Here is a 12,239-nt window from a genome sequence, read left to right as displayed (position 1 = left end):
TAATTGATGCTGTTTTATAACACACAAGACATAGCTGTCAGCCCTACTATTTGGCTTTTATGTGCTGAAATGTTTCTTCCTACAGATGAGTTTTTAGAATATGTGTCAGTCACTCATTTCTTTAAAGACTTACTCCATCATATTCCTGTAATGCTGATGGCACAGACCACACAGTAGTACCTTAGATTATAACAAGGAAAGAATTTCCACATTCAGCAGTGTGTGTGCATAGGGTGTGCACACAGACATACTGTAGTTACACACTGGTGCACACTACCTGTAGTTAGAGGAAAACTCTTGGGATCATACCATTTTGGGACTGAAGTCAGAGGAGTTGCCTGAACCCTGCCAGTTTAGTGTGGGGTGGTGTCCATCTCCCAGTGACCTTTGGGTACAAATACTGGAATACTGGAAATGTGGTAAGGATAATAAATACTATGTTTAGTTTTGCTGTAAGGTCAGTTTTTAATATGACACGTGTGACATTTAGTCCTGAAATTCTATGGAGAAAACAAGAGAGAGATGGGTTACAGTGTTTTACATGGGGTTTTTTGCATTAATTTTTTCCCCCTAAATGTTGTGTTTAATTTTTTGCTTAAATTCTCTGTGTTTTTAAAGGTTATTTCAGATGTCACTATGCTTTAGTGAACTTACTCTGAATTCCACCATAAGACATTTTAAAATACTGTATATAGATTTATATTTGAAAATATTTGAAAATATTTTATTTTCCTTAGGAAAAAAATAATTGAGTGAATGGACATTCCTTAGGTTTTCAGGAGGAAAGTTTGGCTGATTAGGATCTAAAATGTTAGTCTAGGCTGGGAGGCACTTTATACTATTGGGATTACCAAAACTGCTGACAGTAAAAAGCAAGAATCTCTTCTATACAACTACAACCAACTTTAAGTGCTAAGAAATCTTATGAAAAAAATTCTAAAACTTGTGAGACAAACTCAAAAATCTTTCTCTAAAAATAATTATTTAATCTTTCAGAATATTTTCAAAATGCAAAATTTATGTTGCCTAAAGTTCTATTGGCTGCCTCCTATTTAGAAACCAATTTTCATGCTTTTCTTTGTGATTGAGAGACATTCAGAAAAAAGGAAAACCAAGATCACGAAGTGAATAATTGACAAAGTGGAGAAGCCATTTGTGCCACAGAAGTGGAGCTCTGTGGCACAAAATAAAATTGAAAAAGCTGTCAAAATCTGTGGCTATTTTACACTGTTTAATTTCTAGGAAAGTGATGAAGTTCCAAAATTTTCATGGTATTTGACAGTTAAGATACCTGATAATGACGAACAGCACAGTCTGAAGAGGGGTGCATCATCATTGCTGTTTGTCTCATTCAATGTAGTGTTTGGGCCTGTCCATGAGGTGTGGATGCCATGGAATGGGAGAGGGAAATGGCAAGAGGGCTTGGGAGAATTTTCAGGGACTTGTAAGGATGTGATAACTTGTTAAGTGCAGGTGGTGTTTTTCTGCTTTGTCTTTCTGTTCTTCTCAATGATGGTGTATGAGGAAGGTGCTTTTGTTAGTTAGCTGTGAAAAACGCCAATCACTTGGTTTTGAAATTTTAAATGTTTAATAGTAACAAAATGGTTATAAAAATAGCAATATAATTAGAGTAATAAAAATTTTGGACAATTTGAATTGGGACAATACGAGACAATAAGAACAAAGAGTTACAGACGGTCCAGGAACCTCTTTCTGGAAAAAATAATCCTGAAAAAGGACACACATTAACAGAGGATTAATCCTTCAAAACAATAACCTGTTGCATATTCATACACCCCATCCATGATGCATAAATTCCATCCATACACAGGATTCTGTCTGGGCAGTGTCAGCTTCTTCCTCTGAATCCTGACCGGCATCGTCCTTCCCAAGCGAGGCGGGTAGAAGTTCATTTCTTCTGATAATGGAGCAATAAATTCTTTTCCTCTGAAAGATTCAGGTGTCCTGTGGCTGCTAAAAATATCTTACATAGCATAGTTTCTATTTTAACCTTATGTTATCATCTAAAACTATATTTAACACACTACTTAAGAGAATTAATACAGCATAACTTTCTAACATAACACATATAATATTCATTTTAATATATGCAAAAAGCCAGTCATAAAATACACATTTTTCACATTAGCCAATCAAATAGAATCTATCGTGCCACTCTATAAAAAACCACGAGGTTCTCTTGAATAAAGCTTCTTTGCTGCTTGTACAATCCTGCCTCCTGCCTGTTCCTGTGTTATTTTTGGCACAAAAGTGACAATGAGGTGTTTTGCTCTTGCCCTGCTTTGCTCGCAGTGCCAGTACTGGAAGAAGGCCAGCGACCCCAACTGTGACAGCGAGAGGTACACGCTCTACATGGAGTGGGCCCGCTTCCTGCGCTTCTACAAGGAGCAGCCTTTGGTCCTTATCAGGTGAGATGCTGCCTGGGCTGGTGGTGTGCCCTTGCTTTTCACTGCCATTCAGTGTGTATTCATCTCGAGCTTGATCCTGCTAGCAGTGATGCCTTGAGAAGGCTGACCTAGGACAGAGGCTACACAGACTTAAAGTAGCTGTTTATTAAAAAGCCTTCATGGATCCACCTTGGGCAGCACAAGAGCCCAGTCAGGGTTACACCCAAGAGGAACCAAAATGGTCACAAAGTGCATGACCGCTCACCAGGTCTCACACTTTTAAAAGTTCTGGTCCATTTGCATATTGGAGTTAATTGTCCAGTTATAGCTTTAGGTTAAAAAATCCCATCCTTCTTGTTTTCACTCTTCATTCCATGTTGTTTATGCTCTTGGGCCTGAAACTTGTATCATTTGTCCTTTGTCCCAAGCTAGAAAAGGTTTGATTATCTACCTACTCTGTGAAGAGCACTTACCATTGCTTAATATGAAGCTCAGAGCCACACACTAAAGCAGCACGGAATCTGAAAAATATAGAAGCTAAAACTTAAGGCATCAGGAAGTCTTTGCCTCTTTTAAGATCCAATGGATGTTAATTGGGCACTGTGTCCTGGGAGGACATGACAGAGCTTTCTACTGAGAAGGGGCAAAATGCTTGATCTCAAATCAAGCCTCTTTCCATCTAGCCAGTCCTCCTGGTGTTAGGTATATTACAGATAATTCAGCTGTTTTACACATACATAGAATACCTCAGATTTTTTAATCAATCTCTGCAAAAAAAAAGTTAAAGGTTTATTTGAAATGTTGAAATTTCAACACAGACTTGAAAAAATACTGATAAAATCAGTTTGGAAGCTTGATTCTTAGTTCTAACCCCAAATTTAAACTGACTTAAGGTCTCTTTGATTCAGCTGATGTGATACAACAGAATGCTGCTTTGTTCACAGGTCACAGGTTGTTTGTACTGCAAGTGGTTGTATTTCTGTGGATTGCCTCTTTGCTTTAACCGTATGGTCAGAACTGTTGTGCTGTTTCATTTGTGTAACTCCTTGGAAAAATCAGAAAGTAAATCTTCACCTACACTATTCTGTAGAAAAGAGAAAAGGGTGATTTTAATGTTAGTTTCTGCCAGGTGGAAAAAAGGGACAAAAGAAGCCATATTTCCTGATTATTCACCTGGTTCTTACAGCTTGAGTAACTTCTCATGGCCAGTTTCAGCCCTCATTTTCCACAGTACCTCAAGGCATTTACTCTGCTGTTAAAAGTGAATTTTGCCAAGTATTTCACTTTTACTCTGGCCAGTTTGCTCTACTACAGTTTTAAATTTTGCTTTGTGTTCCTGTTAATTGCTTTTTTATTTTTTTTTTGTATTCAGAAAGTACTATGGTGAGAAGATTGGAATCTATTTTGCCTGGCTAGGATTTTACACCGAGATGTTATTCCTTGCAGCAGTTGTTGGATTAATCTGTTTTCTTTATGGCTTGTTTACAATGGATGAAAATATGAGCAGGTAAGTATAACATTGAAAATCTCCTGGGCAAAAGCTAAGCAATGTGAAAAATTTATTCTTGCCAAAAAAAATTTATTCTTGTTGTTACTCAACAGGTAACAAGCTTTTAAAGCTTGTCAGAGCAGACAAATTTGTTCTTCAGCTGTCTTTATTGACTGTAAAGGTGGTGGACCACTAATGCAGAACTTGTGACTATCAATTAGTAAGACTCAGCTTGTAGGTGAAAAGCAATACTTTGTTTGCCATAGCTTTCTGCATTAGAGAAGCTGAAATATATGAAGTCCTGAGGGTACCCCTTAGATCTTGTCTATTTAATCTGTCTCGCAGAGCAGTCTGACCTTTTGGTATAGGGCATCGTCTGTACTAACCAAAAGCATGAGTAAAACACATCAGCAGTGTTCTCTCATCAAAGAGGCATCCAGTATCTTACGGGCCACAATTTGGTGGGTTTTTTTAAGTAAGCATAGAATTTCTTTTATCAGAAGTCCAGAGATTTATTGTTTTCAGGGATTGGGGGTTGCTTACTCGTTGTTTACTGTTTTCTGTAGAATTCTATAAAATTTTGCATTTTAACTATAAAAGATGACTAACAAGTTAAAATTCTCATCTATTCTGTTGAATAATGTAAATTTGAGACTTGTATTTTAGCTAGGTTAAGAATTCATCTGGGAATACTGTTATACATATTGAGATTTCTCTGGATACCAAAGGACTATCATAGAATTCTATATTTTACCCACTGTCATTAAATTGAAGTAGCAAATTTTTCTGCAGATATCAAAGCTGAAGTGGTCTCTCTGCTTTTAGAAGAGGTGTTTTGATGTCATTGCTAACCTGATGAGAAATAACATGGTTTATATCTTGCCTGAAAGCAGTGCATTTACAGTACAGCTCCTGACAGACTCCTGATTCATTACTAGTAGAGCCAAAAAGCCCTTATCAAGGGAGTTTATTAATTCTACTCCTTGTAGCAGCTGCTTCATTCTTGGGTTTCCCTGACCAGCCACTGGTTAATACCAGTGACTGTGACAAGATGTGGCATCTTTGCTGTGAAGCTGCAAATGTTGAGCTTTAAACAAATGAAGCTCCTATTAATTTTTTAAATAAATTTCATATAACAACTTTTAAGATGCTGTGGAAACAGATATTTTACAATGTTTTCCTGCTTAGCAAAGAAATCTGTGACCCTGCAATTGGAGGAGAGATCATCATGTGCCCACTTTGTGACCGAGACTGTGAATACTGGAGACTGAACACCACCTGCGAGTCCTCCCAGGTCTGTGTCTGGCTCTGCAGCCACTGCTCCTTTTTGTTCATCCTGAAAACCCTCTTGGTACTGACCTGTTCCTGGCTCTTCTCTTGCAGTACTCCCATTTGTTTGACAACGTGGCAACTCTTTTTTTTGCCATTTTCATGGGTATATGGGGTGAGTACATTTGATGAGTTTTACGTCAAGCAATAAGGAGATCTTGGCCAAGCTGTTGAGGGACACTGAAATGGGAAGAAGGGGAATAATGGCTTCACCTTAGTATCCTGCCTCAGATGCTGAAGTGATGAATGAGTGAAAATAACTTAAAGTTACTGAGGAATTAAGACTTAAAAAAACCCAAGTAGGCATCTAGGATACCATAAGAATAACGTAAGCATTGTGTACTCTTAACTGCTAATATTTGATTCTTTCCTTAGTAACTCTTAGAGGGCTCCAACCTTATGCAGACAATATAAGAGTCCTCTCTGCTCAGCCCTTCACATCATCAGTGTCCCAGTGGGGGAGTGGGGAGTTCTGTGCCCTTTCATGGATGGATGGTGCTCCATCACTGCTGCTGCACTAGCTGTACTTCTGGGATGAGGAAATTCATAGGGATCCGCTCCGGTGAACCTCACGCACTGTAGTATGTTTTGATGACATAGAAACAGGTGGATTTCTGGCCTCTATATGTCACTATGATATTTTCTGAAAAATCCTATCACCAGGATTTCTTCTCCTCTCCTGAGAAGCCTCAGCTTCTCCATGTTTTGCTCCTCTGGAATGTGATTTGGAGAATTGTTTACCCAGCAAGTGAATAGTTTTTAATTAATGGCCAATTACAGCCAGCTGTGTCAGACTCTCTGAGTCTGTCACAGGTGATTATCATTCTTTTCAAGCCTTCTGATGTCTCCTTTCTCTTTCTTTAATATAATTTAGTATATCATTTCTTTTAATATAATATATCATAATATAATAAATCAGCCTTCCGAGAACTTGGAGTCAATTCTCATCTCTCACCTTGTCCTGGGACCCACAACACCACATCTATAATCATAGTTTCACATCAATGATACCTTTTCAGACTTTTAGGAACATTGTGTTGAATACATATTCTTTTCCTCAACTCTATGAAGGTTCATAAATTCTGGATAGCATAGTTACTGCTTCTTATTTCCTTAAATACAATTCTCTTGTTTCATGCTGTTTGTATGAAATGTCATCATTAAATGTTCAACTTGTACATAGATATTTCATTAACTTGCAAAGATTCTTGTGTGCTAATAGAAAAGCTGTGTATTTTTTTATCAGAGGATCTAATCACTCACTTCTTTCATATAGAATTATTATTTAAAATCTAATAAGGTTTTTGTTGTATGGCTGTTTTACTAAACTTTTCTTGGTTTTTAGGAACTAGCATTTGCGTGACATGGATTAGTCATTCAGGAAGTACCAGCCAAAGAGTTAAGAACTACAGAAGATAAGGTTTCCTGTGTTTGTCTAAGCCATAAAACTTCCCCAGTTCAGATAAGAACAATCAGATTACAAAATGTTTACATTTTAAAGTAATTTATTAAGGGCTCTAAGGATGTTAAATAATAGTATAAATTTTATAGCTGTTTATAAATTAAATCAATTCCCTCTAATGTCTTAAAAAATTCTTAGGCCAGCCCAACTCTTGATTGTATAAAAATCATCAGACATTCACTGTCTTCAAAATGACTATGTGTCCTGGTTTAGAGCAAATTTCAGAGAAAACCTCCAAAGGGGTCCCTCTAGAAAGCAAATTCAAGTGGCCCCTCCTCCCACCAGAGTTCAGGAGACATAAATCTCCTTTGAGAAAATTGGAAAAAAACTATTTAACAAACAAAATATTCACAAGCATAAAAATTGAATATATTAAACAATGGAAGCTCTCATTGTTCTGAAGAAGTGGCAAATTCAGACAGTCCTTTTCAGGGGCTGGGGCTCAGCTCATTCTGTCTCTCACCAGTCCCTCCTGTGCTGCAAATGCTGCATCCCAGGCCCCAGTGGGCCACAGCCATGAGCTCCAGGTGTTTTTCTGGGTTTTCAGTCCAGAGCAGGTTGAAAAAGTTCCAAGGAAAAAAAAGCCACAGTCTGGGGAACTTTTCTGCCTCAGCTAGCTAGAAACACCAACTAAAAGCCAAGGAGAGCTTTCTCCTGCTCCCTGTCCTTGCTGCAGACAGCATGGTCTGTGAGACATAGAGAGCTGAAGCTCTTAGCTCTGGTTTTTCAATACAGCTGTGAAAAAATTCCACCCCCTTTCCTTCTGCCCTCCTTTGCTCTCAGATCTAGCTTTAAAGGCACAAAACTTATTTCTGGGCTATTGTATTTGCTGGGAGCCTCGTGTCAGGAAGGAATGATGGATCTGACTCCATGTTCTCAGAATGATAATTTATTATTTTATAATACTATGTTATATTAAAGAATACTAAACTAAACTGTACTAAAGAATACAGAAAGGATACTTACAGAAGGCTAAAAAGATAACAATGGAAACTTGTGACTCTTTCCAGAGTCCTGACACAGCTTGGCCCTGATTGGCCAAAGAGTGAAAACAACCCACAGCAGAAACCAATGGCACAATCACCTGTGGGTAAACAATCTCCAAACACATTCCACAGGAGCAAAACACAGGAGAAGCAAATCCTATAATTATTGTTTTCCTTGTTCTCTGAGGCTTCTCAGCTTCCCAGGAGATAAATCATGGGATTTTTCCAGAGAATGTGAATTCCACGCTGGGCTAAACAGACAAATGGGGATACAATTCAGTATCATAAAGTCACTCTAGGACACCATTATATCAAATACGCCTCAAAAAAGCAACAGAAGTGTTTGACCATATTACTTGAAAGCTGTTCTGCTTATTTGTTGTAATATTTATGTGTTACAGGTTTATACACAGTAATTAGTTGAATTATCAGGTTCTTTTCTTAATTCCATGTTGCTTTTTGCATACACAGAGTAGTTAATTGAACATGGTCACCATAACCATGGAAATACCCATATTTTGTCTTGACATCTTCCTTGTCATCCACTTCTGGAATTCAATTAGCTGATAAATCACTGGATCCATATTGTGGTCTTATCTGTGAAATATAGTTGGTAGTCAGTAAAAATAAGTGAGTCACACTGTAATGATAAACCACAGAAGAGAAGCCAGTGCAGATGTTTAACTTGGTTCATGAACTTGTTCACTTCTTCCTTGACTCTATTCTAACATTTGCAAATTGCAGTTACACTTTTCTTGGAGTTCTGGAAGAGGCGGCAAGCAAGACTGAAATATGAATGGGATTTGGTTGATTTTGAAGAGGAACAGCAACAGCTCCAGCTGAGGCCTGAGTATGAGGCAAAATGTACCCAAAAGAAGAAAAATCCTGTAACTCAGGTATGAACATGCTGTGTTGACGTGTGTGCAAATCCGGTTGTATGCTGAAACTTTTGTAACATGGAAATTGATATATTAAATCAGGAAAATCAGGGTCTCTGAAACTTTCATGCCTTTAAAACCATTCATTCTTTTATCCCTATACAACATATGAAGAAGCAGTCACTGTGATCTAAAGTAATAAGTTGGTCTAGCTGTGGTGTAGCTTCTGATACACAACCACTTTGTTTGGGGAACACCAGAGGGATGAAGGTGGCCAAAGTCCTTTCTCTTGAATGTAATTGAGATACAATTAGTGACCCTACTTAACTCTGTTAAACAGTCTGTATAATTATTAGATGTTAATTGTTTTCATTTAAATTTATTTTGGGTAGGAGTTATTTGACAAATTTCATGATCAGCTGGTTGCATTCCAACACAATATCTACCACACCCATTTGATGTATTTTTAAGTCATCTTTTCCCTTTCACGGAATTGCATATAAATAGCTTATTGTTGCTAGTCCTAAGTATACTTAGATAACACAGTCTTCAGAAAAAAAATAGAAGCTTAGCCAGAATGCGGGAAGAGTCTGTTCTAAAGCAATAGCCTTGTCTTTCAGGGCTCATTTCCTTAATCATTAGGAAATACATATACTAATCTTATTTCTCATGAGAGAGAGTTTTTCCCCCTGCACATACACAGCATTAATTCTGCTGTTGTAGCTAGTGCTGCGTACCTTGCACAGAGCTCTTTGATAACAGTGCACTATGTTTAATGCTCTGCTGAAGCCTTACTTTCTGCATGTTCAGGAAAACAGGTTCAGGTAAATAAATTTTCATTAGTTAGCTCTACTAACTGAAAACACATGCCTGCCAGTGTGGTTTTATTATTTGCTGGTTTACATCTGTGTATCATCAGGCTCAACCCCCCCACCCTTCTGTGGTAGCTTCTGGGTCCCCCCGTCATTGGGAAGAATGAATGAATCTGACTCCAGGTTCTTAGAAAGTTAATTTATGAAATGTTTTTAGAAAGTTAATTTAATTATTTATTTAGTTATTTATTTTATGATACTGTGTTATATAAAAGAATGTTACACTAAACTATACTAAAGATACAGACAAAAGGCTAAAAGATAATAATGAAAAACTCGTGACTCTTTCTAGAGCCCTGACACAACTGGACTGTGATTGGTCATTAAGTCACAACAATTCACATGAAACCAATCAAACAATGGCCAGTTGGTAAACAATGTCCAAACCACATTCCAAAGCAGCAAAACACGGGAGAAGCAATCAGATAATTACTGTTTTCATTTTCCTCTGAGGCTTCTCAGCTTCCCAGGAGAAGAAATCCTGGCAAAGGGATTTTTCAGAAAATTCGACAGTGACAGCCTTCCATGGCGGCACAGGGCCCAAACCCTGCCCCAAAGCCTGCCAGACTGTGGTGGTTGTGCTGCAGCTGAGGGAGAGCAGGGGGAGCTCTGTCCTGCAGGCAGGTGCTGGCCCTTCCTTGTGCCCTGCAAGAGAGGGTGGTCATGCGAGGACAGGCTGGCTGGTGAGCACTGGTTGTGTACAGCATGGACCAAAACCTGTAACCTGATGAGGTGAATCAGCTGTACCAGAGCACAGCCAAAGCCTTGTACACTGTCCTGAGGGAGAAGACTGTTCTCCCTCTAAATTGATCCAAATCCCTTAGGTGAGATAGGGGTTTGTGAACTTTACTGTGAACTGTAATACGTTCCTTTTATCTCCTTTTATCAGTGTGAGATACTGCTCTCCTCTGTACTTTTTAAGTATGCATTAACAATTGCCATAAAAATTCAATGACTGTACAAGCCTTTATATTATGACATTTCAATTTACTGTCTCAGTGGTTTTTCAGAGGCTTTTTTGCAGCAGGATTTATCAGTGATTCTTATCAGTACCCAATTAATTATGTTAATTAATACTGTACAGTATTAAGGTATAGTAATTTCCTTCTGTTATTACTGTTATATTACAGTATAAGGTAATAGTAATTTCCTTCTGTTAGAGCATGTCCTATAGTGAACACATGAAAGGCCAGTGCTTTCAAATAAGTTAGTTCTGCAGGAACCAATAAGATTATGTGGGTACAGGACAGTGACTTTGTGTCCCACAGCTGGTTTTGCTTCACTCAGAAAATTATGTCATCATTATTCATGATTCAAAGTTTTAAGTGCACTGAAACCAAAATTGCTGATCTTGAGGCTGTCAGTAACACACTTGTTCAGGCTGCTAAACTGTCTAACTAGATCATAGCTAAAATCTGGGTTTGCTGATTACAATAGAATTGTAATCTACATAAACAATGAAGCACTTGATTCAAACTTAGTCTCTGTCATTGCACATTACTGCCTATATTACATTTGGGATTGCAGTTTCTGTAGTACTCAATGCCACTTTGCTCAAGAGGAGTCTAAGCATTCTACAGTGCCTTGTCCCACAGATTTATCAAATCCAGGTTATTTTTCACTATATCTTCTTCCACTGGCATTAGTTCTTAGAGAAGATTCTTTCATAGAACATGTACTCTGGTATTTAGGAACTAGAATTGATTGCACAAGCTACGTGAGCATTGAAAATTGTTTATGTGTTATCTGGGAATGCTGGCGTGACCCAGTTGCCTGGTGCTGCAGCAGAGCTTGGCAGCTACATTCATAGCCATTACTTCAACTGAAAAAACAAATAAAATTGAAGGAGTGAAGAAAAGCACTGTCTGACTGGTACATCCAAATAACAAGTTTGAAGGGATCTCGGCATGAAGAATTTATGAAACTGGAGTCCCATTGTGGACTCAGAGCTGTTTGACAGCTAACCTAGCACTACAGTAGTAGTTGTGTCCTGCTTATCTCAGGAAGTTGGGCTTTTTTCTTTAGCTATTGATTGATTTGGCAAAAGTTTAACCATTCTTTCCAGGTACTGTCTTGTAGCAGTTTGATGTCCGGATCTTTTTGTCCTGCCCCACTCACCCCAGCACACTCAAAATTATGTTCTGTGTGCCGTCTGAGAGGGGCAGGGATCTGGATGGTTTCCCTTGGATGTGAGCACTTCTCACACAGCTGGTGAGAGCTCTGTGTGCTGCTTGATGTTAGAGTGAGATGTGGGAATAACATGAACTGTGCTGTACTTGATTGTTTCAGGAGATGGAGCCTTATTTGCCTTTAACTAGCCAGGCTGTGCGATTCTGCATCTCAGGAGCCACAGTGTTGTTCTGGGTGAGCACCTTTTTGAGTCATCATTTTGACATGTGTCAGAGATGCTGTTCGTCACTAATCATCACATTAACACAAATATAGTTTTAATTATGATGATAACACATGCTTTTATTACTGTTCTGCAGATTTCATGCTGTCATTTGAAGTGCACTTCAATTCTGATAATTTTTTTTTTAAAAGGGCACTGGAAATCTGTCATTAATTGTCAGGACCCAGGACATTGCTCTGGCTGCCCTGAAGGACTCCAGACCCTGGCAGGGGGCTCAGAGACCTTGGCACAGAGTCACAAACACCTGTGCCTTTGATTTTAGCCCATGGAAACAATTCCCAACTTTGTGTGAGGAGTTACAAGCCACAGGAGTTTGAGTAGAATGAGAGTGAATTTGTCACAGGGTGGAAAAGTAGAATTTTGGGGTATTTAGAATGGGGGTTCAAGAGGCAAGATGGAGGA

General features: G+C 38.5%; 1 protein-coding gene across 4 annotated transcripts in view; it reads left to right on the top strand.

The window, feature by feature from the left end:
* The window catches only part of ANO5 (anoctamin 5), a 62,536-nt gene that overhangs the window by 36,984 nt on the left and 13,313 nt on the right, over positions 1 to 12,239 (top strand). For all 4 annotated transcript variants that reach the window (XM_071417109.1, XM_071417107.1, XM_071417108.1 and 1 more), the window contains 6 exons: positions 2,314 to 2,429; positions 3,781 to 3,915; positions 5,086 to 5,191; positions 5,281 to 5,341; positions 8,419 to 8,570; positions 11,714 to 11,788. In XM_071417109.1, coding sequence (XP_071273210.1) covers positions 2,314 to 2,429; positions 3,781 to 3,915; positions 5,086 to 5,191; positions 5,281 to 5,341; positions 8,419 to 8,570; positions 11,714 to 11,788 — 645 coding nt within the window. The remainder of the gene's footprint in view (positions 1 to 2,313; positions 2,430 to 3,780; positions 3,916 to 5,085; positions 5,192 to 5,280; positions 5,342 to 8,418; positions 8,571 to 11,713; positions 11,789 to 12,239) is intronic.

The sequence above is a fragment of the Agelaius tricolor genome, unplaced genomic scaffold, assembly GCF_023055355.1.
Source record: "Agelaius tricolor isolate 1412-34295 unplaced genomic scaffold, bAgeTri1.0.p SCAF_67, whole genome shotgun sequence".
NCBI classification, from domain to species: domain Eukaryota; kingdom Metazoa; phylum Chordata; class Aves; order Passeriformes; family Icteridae; genus Agelaius; species Agelaius tricolor.
The sequence above is the reverse complement of the archived record's forward strand: the minus strand, read 5'-3'. Positions and strand labels throughout refer to the sequence as shown.